At 42.8% G+C, this 23,389-nt stretch overlaps 1 protein-coding gene across 1 annotated transcript in view; it reads right to left on the reverse strand.

Annotated features, from left to right (window-relative positions):
- Positions 1-23,389, reverse strand: part of slc12a5b (solute carrier family 12 member 5b) — a 54,336-nt gene that overhangs the window by 11,068 nt on the left and 19,879 nt on the right. Inside the window, exons 5-16 of the mRNA XM_056275332.1 lie at positions 17,536-17,590; positions 13,579-13,709; positions 8,821-9,068; positions 8,425-8,636; positions 8,089-8,256; positions 7,049-7,147; positions 6,748-6,805; positions 6,345-6,519; positions 3,754-3,872; positions 2,526-2,624; positions 1,792-1,911; positions 1,390-1,494 (exon numbers count right to left, since the gene is read on the reverse strand). Of these exons, the coding sequence (XP_056131307.1) occupies positions 1,390-1,494; positions 1,792-1,911; positions 2,526-2,624; positions 3,754-3,872; positions 6,345-6,519; positions 6,748-6,805; positions 7,049-7,147; positions 8,089-8,256; positions 8,425-8,636; positions 8,821-9,068; positions 13,579-13,709; positions 17,536-17,590 (1,589 nt within the window). The remainder of the gene's footprint in view (positions 1-1,389; positions 1,495-1,791; positions 1,912-2,525; positions 2,625-3,753; positions 3,873-6,344; positions 6,520-6,747; positions 6,806-7,048; positions 7,148-8,088; positions 8,257-8,424; positions 8,637-8,820; positions 9,069-13,578; positions 13,710-17,535; positions 17,591-23,389) is intronic.

Below are 23,389 nucleotides of genomic sequence, written 5' to 3' on the forward strand. Positions count from 1 at the left end.
TTAAAGCTGCTACTAGGATTTCTGTTGGTTTTGCACATCCCTGTAAACCAAATCAGTAGTGTTTCACAGACTTCAGTTTGTATAAGCATTGCTTCTTGCACAAAGATATATATACTATATATAGTATATATATATCCCCCTTCTATTTCCTCCAATTGTATCTGGCGAATTACTCCACTTTTCTGAGCCGTCCCGGTTGTTGCTCCACCCCTTCTGCCGATCTGGGGAGGGCTGCAGACTACCACATGCCTCCTCCGATACATGTGGAGTCGCCAGCTGCTTCTTTTCACCTGACAGTGAGGAGTTTCACCAGGGGGACATAGCGCATGGGAGGATCACGCTATTCCCCCCAGTTCCCCTCCCCCTCAAACAGGTGCCCTGACCAACCAGAGGAGGCGCTAGTGCAGCGACCAGGACACATACCCACATCCGGCTTCCCACCCGCAGACACGGCTAATTGTATCTGTAGGGGCGCCTGACTAAGCTGGAGATAACAAAGGGATTCAAACCGGCAATCCCAGTGTTGGTAGGCAACGGAATAGACTGCTACACTACCCGCATGCCCCACAAAGATCTATATTCACTCTCTGGTAACAAACACCTGCATTTGTTTTGAAGAGGAGAGTTAGAAGATGTCAAGTCAAGTCAAACTTTATTTATATTGCACATTTAGTAAGAGCACATTTAGTAGTTATGTTTTGGAAAAAATACGTGTTTTCATGATTTACAGTAATGAGGTAGCACATCTCTTAATGTGGCTGTGTTTCCTGTCTGTCTGCCATAAATCATTTCATCCGATTTGATGGGGAAACCTTCCACTGTTACCAACTGCAGAATCTGCCATTTGAACAAGTTTACTGTTTACAACACCATTGCATATGTTACCTTCCTATTGTGCAGACATTCTCTATTGCAGCACACTGTCAAACAAAGAACATTCCAAATTCTGCACTGACTGTTTTGCACATTCTTGCACTGTGATTTCTCAAAGTACTTTCATAAGTACTTTTACTTTCCATTTGTGTTGAGCCAGCAAAACAAGCATCTCATTATGAGAATAAGTGTAAATTTACTTTTCGTATATGACAAATAAACTTGAAACTTAACAAGTATTTGTAATCATTATTTAGCAATATCTAATTTTCTTGCTAATGGTCTCATTCATATAGAGGTATCAATATGAAATTGAGGCTGATAAATAATCAGTGAAAAACTTATTGTACCAGCTTTAACAAAGGAATGTGATGTGATGACATGATGAAGATGAGCTCTGTATGAAAAATATACTGACCAAGAAATACAATTGGGTTATTGATTTTATGATTATGACTTTAAATTAGTATCTAATGATGGTTTAGTTCTGACGTGTCCAAGACTGTGCGGACTGACCTCCAGTTCTTGGTGTGCGGTGGTCCCTCCTCCAGCCTCATGAGGGCAAAGCGAGCGGCACTGAGAGAGATGCCGCGTATCCCGTCGCCCCACTCCTTTTCAGCTCTGTCACACGACACATTTATAGTATGGCACATGAGCACGTTAGAAAAAAGTATTCAGTGTTGCTTTCTTTTCTATTAAAGCTTCTTTTCTCCATGACCTCCATTAAGGTGAGAGAACCTGATCACTACTGACAGAGGAATAAAGATTTGTTGTGGCAACGATAAAGAGACCGTTTTTTTAAAGACTCAGACATTCAGACGTTCAGCTGGAGGCCGAGATGTGATCCTTATTTTTGCCTCTCATCAACAGCTTCCTCTGAGAAGGGCAAGGTGAAGTGCTGGCACAATTATCACTTACCCACAGAACTCAATGTATTTGTAGATGCAGGATGCAATCCCCATGGCAACAATGGCGTAGTACCAAGAGCAGATGAACATGAGCGACAGACAAAGGCTCATGCCCAGGAAGGAGAGAGCCCTGTAGAGGACAGGAAGTAGACTGATCTACTGCTAAGTGCAGCTAACTCACACCACCAGTTGGGAAAGTAACCACAGCTTATAAATAAGAAGTTTCATATTTGATCGGCTGCCACTGAGCTAGTGCCAGGGCCGATAAAGACGGACACAGACTATTTCAAGATCTTCCATGCTGATTATGGCACATGCAGCACTTGCAAATCATTACAAAAAAATACCTTTCAGGTTTTTGCTGGCTGAGATTGATGCTACACACTTTTTTACCCGCCAAGAATCTGTCAAACGAAGCCACGAGAGCACAGCTACGGAGCTAAGGGTGATGATGAGATCTTTCAATGAAGGTAGCCTGACTTATTGAGTAAAATCGAAGTTTCAGGACTAAGCAGTTATACAAACTTGACAGAAATGTACAGTTTACAAGGAGGTTTACGTTTACAAGTTGAGATGCATTACAATGAAACCCATGAAGTGTTATAAATCTTTGCTACTTAAGAGTCCTTTCTGAATAATGATAATGTAGATGTTGATTGTCGTGATGGAAACAAACGTTTTCCTTTTACAGAAATTCATGTCCTAAAAACTGTTTCTGGAAAAATAACTGACACAGCCACTCACCAGTGGTAGAATTTGAAGCGGGGCCTCCAGTTTGGTGTTCTTAGCAATGTCTGCAGTGCACAGGCGAGGTTGACAAACATGTAGCACATCAAGAAGAACCTGGGGGGAGAAGGACAGAGACAAGTTACCCCCTTTTTCTCCCTAATTGTACTTGGCAAATCACCCCACTCTCTAGATCCGTCCTGGTCGCTGCTCCACCCCCTCTGCTGATCCGGGAAGGGCTGCAGACTACCACATGCCTCCTCCGACACATGTGGAGTCGCCAGCTGCTTCTTTGCACCTGACAGTGAGGAGTTTCACCAGGGGGACATAGCGCGTGGGAGGATCACGCTATTCCCCCCGGTTCCCCCTCCCCCTGATCAGGCGCCCTGACCAACCAGAGGAGGCGCTAGTGCAGCGACCAGGACACATACTCACATCCGACTTCCCACCTGCAGACACAGCCAATTGTGTCTGTAGGGACGCCCGACAAAGTTGGAGGTAACACGGTGATTCAATCTGCCAATCCCCGTGTTGGTAGGCAATGGAATATAATGTTACACTACACAACGCCTTGACTTTATTTTTTAATCTAATTTTGTACATTTTGCACACAAGATTAGAAGGAACATAAATGAATATTAATAGCAGGTCACCAGTAGTAATATATTTTTTGTTGCTATCAAGTGTTTACCCTCAGAGCTACATTAAGGGTTACCAAAAACTTCTCATTCTCATGCAGAAATTAAGTATGTTAGTGTCTCCGATGTCTGCGTATCTACTTATAAACAGACTTCTGATCTTTAATATGTTTTATGAAATAGATAAAGTGAAATAAACAAAGACTTAAATGAAGTTAAACAACATTACTTAACTGTCAAAGTAAGAACTTAAAAACCCTCACAACCATTCACACCTGCAGTGCTAACCATATGCTCATACCCACATTATGTCAGATAACCCAAACATACAGAGAGGGAAAGATGGAGAGAATGAGACAGAACGATGGTGAGACAGCAGACCAAAAAAAAAAAAAAAAAAAAAATCTCCAATACAAGAGGGAAAGATAGAGAGAATAAGACAGAGACAGAATGATGGTGAGATAGCAGACAAAAAAACAAAACAAAACAAAAAACAGATGGATGGGCAGGAAGAGACAGCTGAGACACAGATGAGACACCTTATCCACAGTGGGCCTGTGCTGCTGAAATGTGTTCGATCTCTGTGTGGGATTACACATTACACTTACATGGACAGGATGGGTGCCACAGCATCCAGGGAGGCGATGATGATGCCAATCTCACAGATGCTAGCTGTGAGAAGGAGGGCCCAGGTGGGCTCTCCATTGGCTTTACCATGTCCAAACACCTACAGTGACACAAAAGGATATCTTACATGTCAGCCTGGGGACACACACATACAAACACATAAGAACGAAGTCAGCCGGGCGGGCTAGTCGCTCCATCTCTCTCATTCAGGTGACAGTGTTCATTCATGCAGTCATTCATCACGTTTGTCCCACACAGAGCTCCTGCTTAGCCCACGTCACCATTCCTCGTTTAATCAGTTCGACAGCAAGAAAACTGACATCCCAACAAGTGACCCAAAGTCAGGGTGGGGATAAGTAAACACCACTACCTCCACAATTAAGGCTTAAGATGAGAAACGTGCAATGGCCACAACACTGCTTTCTGCAGATGTGTTTAGGGTAACCCAACTGGGTGCAGCATGGGTAGCTTAGCAGTTAGCGCTGTTGCCTCAAAGCAAGTGGGTCCTGGGTTGAATCCATCTACGTAGAGATTGCTCATCCTCTCCTTATGTGCTCTGTTTCGCTTCAGTCCAAAGATATCTATTGCAGGTTATGTGTAAATTAGGTGTAACTCATAGGTGTGAGTGGGTGTATGTGTCTGGGCCCTGGGGACTTGTTCTGGATGCAGGGTTTAAACAGTCCAGCGGTGAGCTGTTGGGCCCTCTGACCACCCTTCCCTTGTCAGGAAAAGAAAAAAAAGAAGCAAACTACCAGCCTAGCTTACTGTGTCCTCTCCTGTATTACTGCAGAAGTTACCTATGAAAATTCCAGCTCTGAAACAAAAATGAAGATGCTAGTCCAGCCTTGTCAACGCAATGAACAAACGGCACGGAGAGACCGAGAGTTATCACCACAACAAAACACAGCTTGTTTGATGATGTGATTATTTGTAAGGAGGATTTGCATTTTGCTTTACAAATTAGCTGTGTGTGCACTTCAGCCGAATACGGTGACAACAGGCCGGGGTGCAAAACTATGTGCAAAACGCATGACAGCCACCCCCTCCTACCACACAAAACCAATAAAATGTCATGCGGCAATAGCAAGAACAAACATTTTCAAAGGCTTTTGAAGGTTTTTAACCACCAGAACCATGACAGGTTCTTCATCATATACTCAGTGGTCGGTCGGCATCATCAGCTATGATGCTGGCCGCCGAAAAACATGCTCAGCAACTGTCCGCCATTGCTCTCTCTCCTCAGTGCTCTGATGGCTTCCACTTTACCCATTTTCATCCAGTTTGAGATGTTGTCCATGAGATGGCTTGTCTGCCTTGGCGCCTTTTGCCTTCAGCTTTGCCTTGCAGCACATTTTTCATAATACTGCAGGTCTCATGACACATAGCATGGCCGAAATATTTTAGTTTTTGTCTCTGAATGGTCGACAGAAGGATCATATTTGTCCCAAGTTGCTGTAGCATACTTTAATTTGTACATTTTTTTTATCCAACCTATTCTCAGCAAACGGCAGTAAAACCACATTTTGGCCGCATTGATTTTCTTTTCATCTATTTTTCCATCCTTCACTTCCGTATATCATGACTGGCCATACAACTGTTTGTTGTATCTTCATTTTCAGATTGGTTGAGATACATACACTCATAACTGTGCACAAAAAAAAAAAAAAAAATTAGGCCGATACATTCAGTAGCTTGTGAGATTAGCTGCACACACACACACACACACACGCGTGCGTGCCTGCGACCAAACATATAATTCCCTCCAGGCTACCGCCTGGCAGAGATGATAAATTGCTGTAGGCAGGACCAATGATAAATAATGAGAGTGGTCTTTAACTCTACTATAGCTCCCTCTACAGTGTTATTTGACAGAAGAGTGTTGTTAATTTATGACCAATAAAACTCTGCAGTAGGGGAGAGAGGACACATCTAAGCAGAGAACATCACAGATTATTATTGAATAGTCATCAAAATTGATTGTTAAATGTTTAAACGGAGAAACATTTTTTCATAACTTTGCTTTATAATGCAGCTCATTGTCTTGGTATGTGGGACAGGGGACAAAAAGTCAAAATGCGGTGCAATGCAGTCTAAGGCGGGATGCCTGGTCTCCTTATTTGAATGTCTCCCTGCCTTCCACCCAAAGCCTTATGCCTCTACACTGTAAAAAACTGTTGTTTTTATGGTAAAAAAAAACCCCTGGTAGCTGTGGTTGCCAGAACTTTACCGTAATAACTACGGTAGAACTTTTTCTACTACTTTTCTACTCTATATTACGGTATATTTCCATTATAAAAACAATGCAAGGGCATTTAATGGTGGAGTAATGTATTTTTTCCAGAAAAGATGTAAAAATGATTGTTTTGGCTGATAAATATATGTATGTTTATGGTGTCTCACTGAGACAGAAACTGTATTCGACCTATTTAGAGTCTACTGTCTTTTACTGTCAGTTTGACAGTTTTTCACCATAAAATCTACAGACATTTTTTACAGTGTAGCAACTCACCACCTTGAATGAGAATATGGTGTCACAGACAACGAACTAATGAGTGAATGTTTTAACGCTCACCCTTAGGAAAGGGATGATGCCGTCTCGAGAAATGGCCTGCAGGAGACGTGGTGCTCCAGTCAAACTCTGAAGGCCGGCCCCGCAGGTGGAGAAGAAGGAGCCAAACACAATGACCCATGGAGATGGCCATGCCAGCGTACCAATGACTAAGTTCCCATTCACCCCTTCACCAAACCTGAGGCAAAGGTGACTGAGATGTAATTTTCAATTGGTGTTGGTAGAGCACACCACACTACATGTTGTGCAACCAATCCACAACATAGACAACCTACAGTGTTGTGTTCCTTGTCAGATGACATACACCTCTAGATTGGATAACTGATTTAAAGATAGATGCTGATAAAATGATCGCAGATATTATTGAGAAAATGATGGAGTTGGAATTTAAGTTGATGAGACTCACTTGTCTCTTAGTACCACCCCTTCTATACAGGCCCCAAACAGCACCACACACGACATGTCTGTTAAAAACAGTTGAGGAATGCATGCTGTTAATACTACCATCTGAACAACAACTTATGCCTCGACATCTCAGATTCAGCTGAACTACGTTGATACTGAGAGCTTAATGAAACCTAACCATAAATCCCAGCAACTGTAGCTCATTATATTTAGATTTATTAGGTCATTCAAGGCTTTGACTAGATACTATTTCCCTGCAGCACACAGTCTTTTTTATTGGGCTTCCGCTTGGTGAAGGATACACACAGTAGATGTGGTCGTGATGGCAGCAATGGTGCCGATGGGGATGGACTTCTGGGCATCACGCAGGTCCCCAGATCGGTTGGAGCCTGCCATAATACCTGTAAGACAAAAAATGCATAGGAGGGCAAAATAACTATAAGATTTCTGCTTTTAACCTCTTTCCCTAATGGTCACCTTTCATATCCTCAACTTGCTCTCTTCATTTTTCAATTTATCTCCGGCATATTCAGATTGCTGGAGTGGACATATTTGCATTGACAAAGAAAATTACGCTGTGGCTGCAAAACAAATGCAATTAAAAAGCAATTAGTTCAAACTTATCCTTTGATCCAGCAGCTTATTGTAAAGTTGAGCAATCTAAACTGACTTAATCTCAAGTTTGCTGGTAAAGCCTGTGGGACTTTATTCTGCACTTATGCTAGATAAAACCTTGTGGAGTTTGTCATATATACTCTGCAGAGAATAAAATGGACCTGCTGTCATTTTGCCCATTTCAGTTTGACTTATTTCAAGTGTTCCTGGCTGGCAATATAAATAATCCCATTTTGTCTTTTAGAAATTGAATTCATCCATCCATCCATTATCCAAACCGCTTATGAGCAGAAAAAAGTGTTTTCCTCATAGTAATTATAGCATGTCACAAACATAAACATGCAGAATACACCTGAATTGCATGGAAACTGTATGGACATCAGATGGAGGAAATCTACCATGAAAGTTTTATAAAACTAAAAACCGTGCCAGCAGAAATGCAGTTTTGATTCACAGGCAACAGTCATTCTTATTAACTGCTCCTTGTAGCAACTCTTAAGGGTTGTGCATGGTGTGCATTTGTAGGAGCAGTGTGCCGATGTGACTGTGCATATTTATTGACAAATAAAGGGGGGAAAGGGCAAATAATATCTAGCTGTCATCTATTTCAAATTTTCCCATTTCTGGGTTAGACCTATATAAAAGAGGGTGTGTGGAACGGTAGGGGTATGAGGCACGGCATCGAGCACTCTGCTTATTCTGGTTTTGATGAAACTGCGGTGCTGACCAGTGACAGAGGGGAAGTAGATCCCAACCAGCAGTGTAAAGAAGCTGGTGATATCAGCCAAGACGTAGCGGTTGGAGCTGGTGATTGGACTGTCCGGATCGACTACGGATGGAATTCCTCGCTTCTCCAAGATCATTCCTTTGTCGAGATAGTAACCAAACAGGTTCTCTAAAAGTAAAGTCGGGTAGAGAAACAGGAGACATGCAGAGAAAGTGAACATTTGAAATTGATTTATTTTCATCTTTGAGTAGTTGGTTTTGCCCCCATGTTATCTAGGTTGATATATAATAGAATGCATCAACAATAGACGAGTTATTGGAATACGTGAACTCCCACCTGCCAGGATGCCGCTGGTGACCCCTGGGATGCCCTGTATATCTGTGACATTGTTGTTGGTGAAGTATTCATCGCAAGTGGCATTCAGGAACTCAGAATCACAGAAATTCCTCCACAGCTTAGTGGTGACTGTGTCGTTGTCCTTTTCGATCACCTTGGCACACAAGTCATACCCTTTAGACATAAGGGTTCGATTTCCCAGGAGGCAGACCCTGCGAGGGAAATCAGGAGGCATCACTGTAACTTATCTAGAAACGACTGATTCACAACTCATACCTGACAGAGAACATAATCAAAAATGAATTTCCTACAAGCAAAATCAAATTTGCATCAACACAAAACCGGGGCATCACATCACATCAGACATGCAACAGCAAAAAGACAGCATTGACTCACGGGAAGACAGGGGGGTCGAGGGCGGTCTTGATGACCCCGGCATAAACAGCCAGGATGGAGAGGATGACACAGGCCAAGAATGCGAGAGCCAGCTTATTGACATATTTCACCCCCACAAACACAACCAGTGCCATTAAGCTCAGCACAATGGTGCCGTACACCCGCATGTTGTTGAGCAGAGCTGCCTCTGCCTCGGGCCCTTCCAGACCTTCAATCTTGAAGATGGCTGCCTGGGGGACAATGTAGATCTATAGGACGGATAGGTGGTGGGAAAGAGTTAGCGGAGAGGAAGAAAGATTATACAAAATGTCACAGGGTTGGGTTAAGGATGATGGAGCAGGGTGGGGAGGATAGCAAATGAAAATCAAGAGCCATAAAGCACCTCCCAGAGATATTGGAGATATACTACCGACAGTAAAAAGGAATTACATTGCCATTACAGAGCAGGCATCAGTAGCTGTTGGAGTACTAAATCAGAGGAGACAAGCAATTAATTACATCTTTGCTTCTTTACAACATGCCTAAAATTAACATTCTGGTAGATGGCAGTATGGATTAAAATGGCATCTGAGTGTTTTTATATTTATTCAGACTATTTGGATATCTGTAAATAGGCAGATTTATTTAGACTGCACAGTATTTGTGGCTGATAGCTGTTCCTATACAGCAGCTTCCAGTGATGCTTTATTACAAGCCATTCAGTGCATAGAAATAACCAAGTAGTATATAAATAAAACAGCTGTAATTGAGTTATGATGCTTGGTAATCACTGAGTATTTGATATATCTCTAGTTTGCTTCCTTGCCATTATAATTTGCTGTTAGATATAATCTACATCAAACACCATATGGGATAATGTCACTAATCACATTGTGCCAAATGCAAATATATTGAATCCTTTTTATCACAGGAAAGTGTGTTAAACTAGTTGTTAGCTGTTAAACATCTACTATATATATAAAACAAGCGTGTATGTTTGTATGTTCGCTTAAAACTCTAGAAATACTCATTGTAGAACAAAAACAAAGGTATCTTTAGAATCAGCACTTTCCAAGGATTGCACAGTTCGAAAAATATTTCAAAAACCAAGTAAAAAAATTTAATTTATTTGCAAAATTTAGTTTATTTTGTGGCGATTTGAGGTGGCGGCAGATCTGCGGTGATTAATACACACATTGGCAAAGAAGCACGATAAATGGATTGAAAATTATGACATTTGATCATTTTCGTTAATAAGATTCATTTATTCGACATTCGTTTATCACATGTCTCATATCATAAATTATCCTATATTTCATCATCGATTATATCGTAAAGATCAGATTATGTTGGTTGTTGTGGTGAGAACATTTTCCCCAGGCAACGCCGGGTACCTCTCCTAGTAAAATATAAGATAAATACAGAATGCCCTGCTGAGTAACATATCCATGGTAATGATAGTATGACATGCGATATTCACCTTATATGCAAGTTTAAGAGCTAATCCCTGCAACACAAAGGATTCAAAACACTTGTGTTTGGTACAATGTGATCTATGACTTTATCCCTTACAGCGTTTGACATAAATTATATTCAAAAGCACATTATGATAAGGAAACAAACTAGCGATACAGAAAAAGTCCTATTTTACTCATATTTTACTTAGTTATTTGCAGTCATCACAGTTCAATTCCATCTATTTTACTTGTAAGTAACTCAGTTATTTCTGTGTACCTGTAATTTAAACAGTTACCCAACTTCTCTGCTATCTAATATCTCAGTCCGCTATCTTGGGATTGGAGGATGATGTACTTTATGTAAAAGTAGGTACGATCATCAATCATGATTTTAGTTAAATAGGCTCAATTTAAATGGTCAGCGCAAAAGTGGTCTGCTCTGTGTTGTAGTGTTATCTCACGAGTCACAGAGAGCAGAATCGAGCACACGCTGCTGAGGGAGCATACAATGGCTTATTTCCCCCCCCCTTTTCTCCTCAATTGTACTTGGCCAATTACCCCACTCTTCCAAGCCATCCCAGTCATTGCTCCACCCCCTCTGCCGATCCGGGGAGGGCTGCAGACTACCACATGCCTCCTCCAATACATGTGGAGTCGCCAGCTGCTTCTTTTCACCTGACAGTGAGGAGTTTTACCAGGAGGATGTAGCGCGTGGGAGGATCACGCTATTCCCCCCAGTTCCCCCTCCCCCTGAACAGGTGCCCCGACCAACCAGAGGAGACGCTACTGCAGCAACCAGGACACATACTCACATCCAGCTTCCCACCCACAGACACGGCCAATTATGTCTGTAGGGACGGCCAACCAAGCTGGCGGTAACACGGGGATTTGAACCGGTGATCCCTGTGTTGGTAGGCAATGGAATAGACTGCCACGCCACCTGGACGCCCAATACAATGGCTTAGTATATACAGTGGTGCTCTTAGCAATAAATATGGCAACAGGCCTGATGCAACAAAAAATAAATAATAAGGGGAAAAAGATCAGCTGTGTAGTTATGAAATGTAAATGTGTTGCGTAGTTCTCATTCATGGCTTGCAAGGTTCAGAGTTCATAATAAGGCATTTAAGAGGTTTGCACCTTTATTTTAGTAAGAAAATCAAAGAAGGGTGAATCAGTTCATCTGGATACAATATTTATTGACAGATACGTTTCATCACTCAACTAAGTGACCTCTTCAGTCTAAACTGACTGCAGGTAATTAACAACTTCTATAAAATATTGGCTAATGTGGTATTGAGCTGTTATCTGTTTCGCTTTGTGTTTTTAAACGACATAGGCCGTTGAGTTTGTGTATGTGAGCAAGCTGCCCAGCCACTACACAAGAAAAAGTGGCACGTGGATACGACCGCAGTGTAATCAGTAAATTTAGGAGAAATAACCATTCGTATTGTTAAGATTAATACTCATCCCACATCTATTGTTACTAGAAAATCAAGCAGTTATGAATGATATAGTTGTAAAGTCACAGGATGTTAAATATCGTGTTAGGCCAATGGTAACGTTGATGGTAGCAAGTGCTGGTTGACAACACTGTTGTGGCTCACTAGTCAGCAACGTCATCCATTCATCAGTCTGTTTGACTTGTTGAGTGACAGCGGATTTTTATGCATGTGGTTAGCCTGGCATGCGCTGAAATTATTAAATCTATTCGAACAGTTAACATGGAGACCATCGGCCGTGTTAATGTGCAAAGCCTGTGTGCCATTCAGAGGCTCTGATTCATCCCCACGTGGTAATAATGGCAAATGTTAGGTGCAGGAAAATAACTCTGTACTTTCTGGTGACCATTCCACTGCTGTCGACAATCCATTATCTGCATACCGACTAAGGTCTGTCACTGGTCTGCTTAATGTCAGTAGTCTCAAACGGCCCATGTCAAATCTTTTTGTAATACACGTGTGAATAATTTAATCATTGTAAATCACATTTCGGTGGCCTTACGCAAATAGATAGCGATTGTAAAGAAAACGGCTTGTGTTCTATTATAACAGGCGTCTGAAATTCAGATTTGACCAGAAATGTAAAGCGCTTTGAGTGGCTGCTGCAGCTAGAAAAACGCTATATAAAAATCAACTTGATTGATTGATTGATTGATATTTTAAGTTTATTTATGTTGCCCTCAAACACACTTACAGTCTCAGAGGGCAGAAATTCTGGTCTATTACGAGTCGGAACTACAACTGGGTTGCACTGCATGTATGATATGCATGTATTTTGATAAGTTTCTTGCATTTTTTTTATGTTTTTCTTATTCTCAAAGGCAGTGAACAATGGACCCCCCCAAAAAAAAAGAAAAGAAAAAGAAAATGAAAAGATTATTCTGTTCAATGACTGAATAGTGTAATCATTTGCACGAGTCATCTCTGTCGGACAATAATTGACATGAGGGACAAAGCATTGTAAATTATAGTAACTATTAGAGGAAATTAAATATGATACGCTCATGTGTGAGACTGTTTCTTTAAGTCGGTTGCGTAAGTTTCTGAAGTTTTTCAGCTCAGTTCGATATACTACTATATAGTTCCCAAATATTCTGAGTCTGTCGTTATTTTTCATATCAAGCACATTTCAAACTCTGTCATGTCAACGGTACCGCTGCATCTCAGGGTAGAGCGTCAGGAGATCTTGTGACAGGTAGGGATTTGTTTTCTTTTACGGCCTGGTCAGCTGAGCAACGCGGGCCTTGTGCTGAGCTGTGCAGTGTCACTGACCTGCTGTAACTTTAGATAATGACTATACTGTACAAACACATCCAACGGCATTCACTCAGACATGTCCATGAGACAGGGTGAATCTGTGTCTGAACAGTTAAAGATGTTTTTTTTTTTGGCATCTCTGCTTTGTTTGACAGGAAAGGCGGGGGAGAGAGGGGGGATGACACACAGCAAAGGGCTGGAATCAAACCCAGGCCGCTGTGGTAAGGACTCAACCTTCACACGTGGCGCACACTCTACTAGGTGAGCTACCGGGGGTGCTCTGATGTCAGTTTTTTTGACCTGGTCACCATGTCTGTTGAATTTCTCAAGGCCTGGTGCGTGGGAGAAATCTTTAATCCATTTCTTCTCATAATTCATAAGTGCACCAGCATACTACTGGTACAAAACTGCTACTGTAGAGTCTTGTCCTGCACTCAAACACACTGCACATTGTCCTGACCCCATATTAACACTGACCAAAACATGCGGTGAGGTAAACCCTGGGATACGTATGTAAATAAAACTGCATTTGTTTTGTTTATTCAATAATTAGGTTTCTTTACCAGTAGAATTTCAATGCAGCCAAGAATGTACATGGCACCCGCAAAAGTGGTCCCCAGATAGAAACAGATCCCAACGGCGCCACCAAACTCAGGGCCCAGGGAACGGGAGATCATGTAATATGAACCTCCAGCTGCAGGACACAAAAAAAACAAAACAGTGTGTTTCTACGGATAGTGAGACAGATGGCTATACATGGACAAAGACAGAAATAAATACACACAGTCAGAGAATAACAGACAGATGCATCCACACGGTGACACACATGTACGCGCACACATTTATTTTTCTGTATTTGTGAGGACACTCATTGACTACAGCCCCTAAAACTAAATTTGCCACCACAACAACCTTTGCTGTAACCTTAACATAATCCTAATTCTAACCGTAAACCTAAACCCAAGTCCTAATCTTAAAATATATGCTTGAAGAGGCGAGGACCAGCCAAAATGTCCTCGTTACGCAAAATGCCCCATCTCACCCAAGTCCCTGTGTCATTGTCGCCTAGCTGTCACTTGCAGCCAGCTTGTGGGCAACACTAACATGGTTCTGAGGGCATGGCTGCAAATGTTTTGACAGGAGATACATCAATTTTCTAAAAATATGTATATATTATAAATATATATTACTCACTGCAACACTCACCAATGCGGCAAAGGTACTGAAAGCATTCACGGTCATGTTCGGGCATGTTGTGTTGTGGGCTGCCTGGTTTGTGTTTTTGCCTAATCAGGTCCAAATGAATGAGAGTGCTGATTGGAGTGATGGATAAATAGAGTGAGAAACAGACACACACACAGTTGTTATGGCCACGTCTCACGTCATCTTGGCAAAATTTGTCCTGTGGAGATCCATTATCGGGTGATGAGTCTGACAAGTCTGACAAGTTTTTCCTCCAGGTGGAAACCATCTAACTTAAAAAAAGAAGAAAAAACAACCCCCCCAACACACACATTCATGTGATGTTGATTGGTAGCCTATTCTCTGTACTGTTGAATATATCTTTCCTCTTACATCAAGTCACACTCTGACGCTTGTATTTCCAATTAAAATATTTCAGGCGAGTCACTGAACCCCATAGAGTTCCTTCGGTAAAATGATACAGGGAAAGAAATTGCACATGAACTTTGGGATGAGATTTTGAAATGGATACGTAGCTTTTCCATTTGTGCAAAACGCTGCTTTATGCAGTGTAAGTTCATACAGCGCTCTTACATTACTGAGGCTCGACTGTCTAAAATATATGATGATTTATCTCCCACCTGTGACGGCTGTCATCAGACTCCGGCTAAACTTATACACAATCAGTCAATCGATGTGAAACTTCATCCTAACGTGCTCGGTGCACCATTTGGTGTGTCACCCTCCTCATCTCCCCTCTCTTCATCTAAAACAATGTCACAGCTTTTACCACCATACTTGCACGAAGGTTAATACTGATGAAGTGGAATTCACGGGTACCTCCATCTCATTCACACCGGAGGCAAGATGGTCTTTATTTTCTTAAACTGGAGAAGATAAGGCTATCCCTGTGGGGCTCCTCTAATAAACTGAAAAAAGATTTGGGACCCTATATTTCCAGTATATCAGACACACTTCCTCTGCAGAAATTCCAGACTGAATTGTTCTTTATAATGTTGTAAAACAATAATGTGTGCTATAACGTGGGTTGTGTTTCGAATTTCACTATGTGGCTCCTTTTTTCCATTGATAATACTATGTGAACATATAAATATAAGGTATATTGTTTAAAATTATTAGTACAATTTTTTATCTGTGATGTAGGCTTAGGTATACATGGTTATATATGTGTGTACATTTGTATTAAGAGTGTATGTGTGTGTATTTTTTCTTTTTATAAATATATTTTTATAATTTTTATTGTGGTGTGACTTCCGGCTGCTTTGTCTCTTGTCGCTCACACCGGCAGTGACAAGAAGAGACAAAGCAGCCGGAAGTCATTCTTTTCCAATGGTCTCCGGGCTATGCTGAGCGACATGGCGCAGCGAGTCGTCTGGTGACAAAATTTCCGTGACTTGGCGACCAAAAAAGTTGAGCAAGGGCATCCAGATAGTGTAGCGGTCTATCCCGTTGCCTACCAACATGGGGATCACCAGTTCGAATCCACGTGTTACCTCCGGCTTGGTCGGGCGTCTCTACGGACACAATTGGCCATGTCTACAGGTGGGAAGCTGGATGTGGTTGCGTGTCCTGGTCGCTGCACTAGCGCCTCCTCTGGTCGGTTGGGGCACCTATTCAGCGTGATCCTCCCACATGCTATGTCCCCCGGTGAAACTCCTCACTGTCAGGTGAAAAGAAGCGGCTGGCGACTCCACATGTATTGGAGGAGACTTGTGGTAGTCTGCAGCCCTCCCCGGATTGGTAGAGGGGGTGGAGCAGAGACCGGGACGGCTTGGAAGAGTGGGGTAATCGGTTGGACACAATTGGGGAGAAAATAAAAAATAAAATAAAAAAGTTGAGCGATGTTCAACGTTATGCAAATGAGCTGCGACAGAGTCGAGTGACGGCCAGTCAGAGGGCAGATATGTTCCTCTTATATTCTTTCGTTGTGAAACGTTTTCTTAAACTTTAGCGTTTCATTTCCCGTAGCCGACATGGGGGAGAAACTGGCTGCAGCTGTTGCGGGCTTTCCTGTCACGATATGTTTCACGTCAACCTTTTCAACCATAGCTGGATCGCCTGAAATATTTTAACTGGAAATACATGCATCAGAGCGTGACTTGATGTAAGATGAAAGCTATATTCAAAAGTGCAGAGAATGGGCTACCAATCAACACTGCAAAAAAACCCGTGCATGCGTGGTGGTTTTTTGTTTTGTTTTAAAAGTTCAATAGTTTCCACCTGGAGGAAAAACTTGTCAGACTCATCACCCAATAATGGATTGCCACAGCACAGCATATGTTACTGAGATGGTGAGAGATGTGGCCATAATTATTGTGTGTGTGTCTATTTCTCACTTTATTTATCCCTCACTCCAATCGGCACACAAACCAGGCAGGTCACAACATGCCTGAATGCTTTCAGTACCTTTTTCTGCATTAGTGAGTGTTGCAGTGAGTAATATATATTTATAATATTTATCAGTGTGTGTATATACATATTAGAAAATTGATGCATCGCCTGTCAATACATTTGTAGCCCACTTTTTCAAAACTACGTTAGCAACGGCCACAAGCTGGCAGCAAGACAGCACACAACGACTTGGCAACATATGGCTACTAAGTTTCTGCCGGTGTGAGTGCAGGGTCGGTCCATTTGTAGCCAGCAGCCATATCAATATGTACCCTGGTCTGCTGACTGACAGAAGCTAAGCAGGTGTGGGTTTGGCTAGTACTTGGATGGGAGACTTCCTGGGAAAACTTAAGTTGCTGCTGGAAATGGTGTGGGATGGCCAGTAGGAGGCAGTCTTCCCTGTGGTCTTAATGAAAACGAATCCCAATGCCCCAGTGCAGTGATGGGAGCAGTGTGCTGTAGGAGATCTGTCCTTCGGATGAGACGTTAAAATCGAGGTCCTGACTCACTGTGGTCATTAAGGATTCCATGGCACGTATTGCAAAGAACGGGGGTTCCCTGGTGAAATCGTCAACCTGGCTGTCTCCATCTGGCCACCTAATCACCCTCCTGTGTAACTGGCTCGATGATTTCCTTCCTCTCCACACAAAGCTGATGTGTGGTGAGCGTTCTGGCACAAAATGCCTGCCGTGGATCACCCAGGTGGGTACGACACATTGGTGGTGGTTGAGGTGCGCCCCCCTGAGTTGCCCCCCCCTCCTCTGTGAAGTGCTCTGGGTATCAAGATAGTGTTATACAAATGTAATCCATTTTTATCATTATTATTAAAATCTGAAATTGGTCCTCACAAATATAGTTGAACAAGAACACACACACACACACACACACACACACACATGCACACACACACACACACACCGACTCACCTGGCACAACTCCATTTGTTGCAATGGCACTCATAGAGATGGCTGTCAGCATGGTCTGAAACAAAAAAAAACAAAACAAAAATATTTGGGCATTACATGGTTCTAAGAGGCAAAAGCTGGACACGTTGTGTGCTGTTGGGTTTCTCCAGTCAAAATCAATAAGGCTGACTGTGATAAGTTGGAGACCTCGATGAAATGTGAAACTTGGCAAACGAAAGCTTTGGGGAAGGGAGGAACGCTATCTTTTCATTGTTTATTCTTTAGTATGGCAGAGCGATTCAGCGTGGCTGGTTAAGAGACACCCCTGCTCTTTCAGGGGTGTCCTGCGTGACAGGGGACAAGGTCATTGGCTCAAAAGATATTGAATAATGGATCTGTAGGGTGATGGGGGTGGTGGCAGGGAGACAGTCTAGTCTGTACAGCTCAGTGGTGCATCACAGGTCTCACCTGCGGGTTACAGAGTGGGACAGAAAGGACAAACTGAATGGGATGTGGTGAGAGAAATCACAAGTTAGAACAGAATAGTACGTTTTTTCATTATTAGCTGATACATATTGAATTCGGTGAAAATAGGTGGTAAACAAATAAAAGAACTGCGGAGTGGAACCAGTAAAAATACATCATGAGATGACTGTAGTTGTTTGAAGGGGAGGACGGTGGAACAGAAGATAAAACTGAATCGTAGAAGCAGCCCAAACAGATCCCTGAAAGAGGATGTAACACTCACAAAGGGAGAATGGTAAAATGTGTACATATGCATGTGTGTTTGTGTGTATTAAGCAAGTATGTGGGACTTTTCCCTGCAGGCAGGTCTGCTGCTTCGTGTATCTCTACATGTAATCCAGTTAGTGTTCAAGCTCAGCCGTCGATGGCCAAAAGCCTAAGAGATGATGCTATGCGACTCTCTAATCAGGTCTTAATGAAGTGACCTTGCTCCCTTTTTGGATCAGAGACAGCGACCTGACACTTTCATTGCTATTTGAAACCACTTGGGATGAGTGAATGGTCGTGCTAACGTAGACTCAAGGCTCATAGGCATAGAGAACTTGGTATGGATGTGTCCTATCTGCCAGCTTTCAGGGTAGGAACTGGTTGTGGGACTGAGCTCAGTATGAACTGTTGCAGAGGCCTGAATTATCTTTAAAGCTAGCAGACAACCTGCAAGACTTTCACTTTAATTGAACCTATGACACTCTTAAGAGGTCTGAAGATGCAGCGAAACACGCTTTAAACACCTATTCCCTCCCGCGCTGGTTTAAAATGGGGTTGATTGTCACAAAAGTGTATTTGGAGTTTGCTATGTTCTTGTTTTTTTTTTTTTACCCCCCCTCCCAATTGTACTTGGTCAATTACCCCACTCTTCCGAGCCATCCCAATCGCTGCTCAACCCCCTCTGTCAATCCGGGGAGGGCTTCAGACTATCACATGCCTCCTCCGATACATGTGGAGTTATCAGCTGACAGTGAGGAATTTCGCCAGGGGGATGTAGCATGTGGGAGGATCATGGTATTCCCCCAATTTCCCCCTCCCTCCCCCTGAACAGGGGCCCTGACCGACCAGAGGAGGCGCTAGTGCAGCAATCAGGACACATACCCACATCCGGCTTCCTACCCGCAGACACGGCCAATTGTGTCTGTAGGGACGCCCGACTAAGCCGGAGGTACCATGGGGACTTGATCCGGCAATTCCCGTGTCGGTAGGCAACGGAATAGACCGCTATGCCACCTAGACACCCTGCTATATTCTTTTTAAACTGAACTCTTGGTGTAAAAAATGAGTCACATCATGTGCAGATGTAGAGAATTACACATAGGAGTGCAAAGAGCAGCAAGAAACTCTGGTCTCCCCCGTTTAGTCGAATGCATTCTTCTTGGTTGCAAAGAGCCCCCCCGCAGCTTGTGTTAATCCTAGTCTTTATAAATGTTCAGCTTCTATTATCTCTTCCAGTTATATCTACTGCGACCTACTATACAGTGCAGGGTCTGAAAGTTTAAGCACAGATAGTGTAGTTATTGGGATAACCTGTAATGGGGTAGCTACAGTATACATGGACAGTCGTGGAACTTGGGTTACCCAAGCCAGGGCCCATATCCAAGGTAAACTGAGGTAAAACCCAACCACACCCCCCTTCCCCTCTTACACTAACCCATATCCTGCCAAATGCACATAGCCACACATGCACATATACACATGCACTTGACCCTTACCCAAACATGGGATTTGTGTTCACCTTTTTGTGTGTGTACAAATATCTATTTCTGCATTTTATACATTTTTTTAAATTGTTTGCATACTTTTATTAATTTCTTTTATTCATTTACATGTTGAACGCATTGAAGAGGAAGATGCAGATGGCAGGAAGAAATGGAAATGGTTGATCCGCTGTGGGGACCCCCTAAAGTAGTAGCAGATTCTCATGTTGAGCGCATTGCATTGCACTTGTATGTAAGAAATGTTCCATATAAACAATGCTTGAGTGGTTTGTTGAGTGATTGATTGAAGTAGTCAAATGTCTTGATGCATGCTCAATAATCCAGGTAAGGAAATCACAGAAAGTTGAATCAGTTCATTTGGACACAACATTTATTGAGAGAAACATTTCATTACTCATCTAAGTGTAAACTGACTGCAGGTTTCCCCACCCTTATAAACAGTACAGTGGCATAACAACTGAAATCAGTGATCGGTTTCATATGCAAATTGCCGTGACCATTAACTAGAGATACAATGGCCATGTGCACTATTCAGAGAGGATTAGGGAATAGTTGCAGTCACAGCATTGTAAGATGGCGATAGATGTACTATTCCACCCCCCACCCCCCGTTCAAGGATGGTCGTTCCCTCTTTACTGAGATGGCCTCTTTGACTCCCCGTTCAAACCAGTGTTCCTCCCTATCAAGGATGTGCACATCCTCATCCTTGAAAGTGTGGCCACTGGCCTGTAGATGGGTGTAGACTGTGAAGTCCTGGCCTGATGAGGTGGCGCTTCTGTGTTGTGCCATCCTCTTTGCCAGTGTGTTTGGTTTTCCTGATGTACAAGTCACGGCAAGTAGAAGCAGTCAAATGTCATCTAATATACTGTATGATGTACTAATTATGCACATATAGGCCTCTCTGTTCAGTGTTGCTTCAAAAACAGATGTCCGCTCTTGACAAAAAGAAACTTTCTGTTGCCAGTCTTATTTAGTATAGTGAAAACTGTGTATTGTTGCATGGTCCACACTACTGCCCATTTATAGCTGAACAGCTGGCTGATATAGAAGTGGGTTTTATAGCTACACCAGATCCCAGGAGCTGGACATTGTAGTGTTGTCCCTGCATACTGATAAATAGGCATGGTAGTCACAATCTGAATATCATCTGCTCTTCTCTCTCCTTGGTCGACATAAATCCAGTTTAGCATATAAGGTTATCATTGAATACCAATGACAGCACTCTATCACTTGGGCGTTGGGGGTGGGGGTGGGGGATGGAGCATTTGGAGGGAGATTGGAGGTGTGGCCCGGGGTTTTGGCAACATCAAGAGAATATAAAAGCTGTTTAAATAACTACCGTTGTCCAAATTTTGGGGAGCACGACAACATCCACCCGGAAATCCAGAATATACATATACATGCACCTCTTGTATGTAAAAATGATGGGCTACCTCAGTAAGTAAAACGAATAACTGTAAAATGTATTCCAGAGGATTTAGTCTACCTCAGGACAAAACGGGATTTAAGTAGGATTTACTCGACAGGGAGAGCTTTCCACATCAAACAGAGTTAAAATGGAAGCAGTAGGCAGAATATCCTCGTTGGAGTAGCAAACGGCCCACTTGCCCCGGCTCTGGTTGGCATACAGCCCATTCTGACACCGACTGCTTTTACGTGAAGGCCGCAGTTGGATCACTTCTACTCAGTGGGAATGAAGGAAATCCCATATGCATGATGATCGCAGGGCTCCAGTTTATTTTTAGCATACGCCCTGCTGCCGTCCTAAAAACGATCCAAATTTTTACTGAGGTATTTCCACGTAGTTTGGTTGTACGGCTTAGAGAGAGAAGGCTGCACAGGCTGAGTGCTGGATTTAAATGTACAGCATCACAGTTTTGCTTACACTTGAGACTTTTAGCGGAAATTTTTACCCAAAGAGACAGTAGGATGAGATGAGCTTTATAAAATAAATAAAGGGGTATTCTGACCTGTAAACGATTGCTGTGTCACTGTCAGCTGCATTGACTGAATTAAATATTCTACTTGCCCTCAGTGAGATACTTGGGGTTGCTTCTGAGAAATTATCAGATCAAGCCGGGATGGGATGGGTGAGAGGCTGATTCGCACAGTAGCATTCAAAGTTACTTGCAGTCTGTTCCTAGCCTTTGATTTTGTAACAGTCACAATGGAAAACCCTGACTCACACAGGTATGTGGTGGTGAAAGGCAACAGAAATTTGATTGCCCATTGTGACAGAGAGCGACATTCATTGGCAGCCAATATCCAGAATGAAGCAAGGTCAACTTGTGCGAGTTGAAGCTTCAGGCTGCTGTCAGCTGATAGTTCCATCAGCTGGTTTTCCAACACAGTGGACAGGGTCATGTCTTCAGATGCAGGATCCACTGAGAACGGGTCTAAAACCTAAAGATTTCCATTCTGGGGGTCTTCTGGGAAGTAATCTGAAAATTTATTTGACAACTGAGTTAAATGCTGGGTGACAACATTGGAAATGTTAACAGGAGGAGAACCTTCCAAAGTTTCACTCAGGAGTGGGAACATAACCATTTGTCCCTCTTTGACTCTCATGTTCTAAAGGATGAGTTTTTTCCTGAACCCCTCAATTTTGTCTGAAACCAAAAACACGGTGCTGTTACTTCCTTGCATTGACATATTCAGCTGATCAAATGTCTGATAAATAGGCTAGTTTTGCACAAAAGTCATCATCGATGTAATGCTCTGTCAGAGGGGACTGCTTCTCATCAAGAAATGCATGCACTTCTTTTCTCAGTTCAAACAGGCGACCTCCGCGGCCCACTGGATGGTGCTCTGCAGCCCGCCAGTGGGCCACGGTCCAGCGGTTGAGAATGGCTGGTGTAGACTGCGGAGTCGTGGCCTGACGCCTTAGCTCTTCTGTGTTGTGCTATCTTCTTGGCCAGTGTCTGTTTATTTCCCCCAATGTACAAGTCACGGCAATCCTCCTGGCACTTAACAGTCTACAATGAAACTGCTCTGTTTGTGCCAGGGCACCCAATCCTTGGGGGTGGACCAAATTTCTGGCGCGAGTAAGAGTACATATCACCATCTTACAATGCTGTGATTGCAAACATTCCCAAATTCTCTGTGAATAACAAACATGACCATTGTAACTCTAGTTAATGGTCACACCCATATTTGCATATGGAACTGGTCGCTGGTTTCGGTCGTTGTGCAACTGTACTGTTTATACGGGTGGGGATACCTGCAGTCAGTTTAGACTGAAGAGGTCACTTATTTTTACACCAAAGTTAGCGTGTATACGCGGGTTTTTTAAACGCGGGTAAACCCGCTAAAAATAGCCAATTGACTCCTTTCACAGTGTCTGCAGACCCGGTCTGACTGCCAGCAGACGTTTTTTTTGCCAGCAGACGAGTTTGCCTTTCTTTTTTCCTTTTGCAGCGTCATATTTGACGTCATGACGTTCATGATGTCACGAACGCGCCGGAAAACAGGGAACTAAACGGTAGAACGCAGCATGGAAGCCAGGGAGACTGCGGTTAATGTTACTTTTTTATATCTTGTACTTCAGTCTCTTTCTCAAACATACAAACTCAACGCAGACTGAACGATGTTCGAGCGCTGCTCTCTCACTTCGCTCTCTTGCCAGTGTTGCATCTTGTTTA

The sequence above is a fragment of the Lampris incognitus genome, chromosome 2 (genome assembly GCF_029633865.1).
Source record: "Lampris incognitus isolate fLamInc1 chromosome 2, fLamInc1.hap2, whole genome shotgun sequence".
NCBI classification, from domain to species: Eukaryota; Metazoa; Chordata; class Actinopteri; order Lampriformes; family Lampridae; genus Lampris; species Lampris incognitus.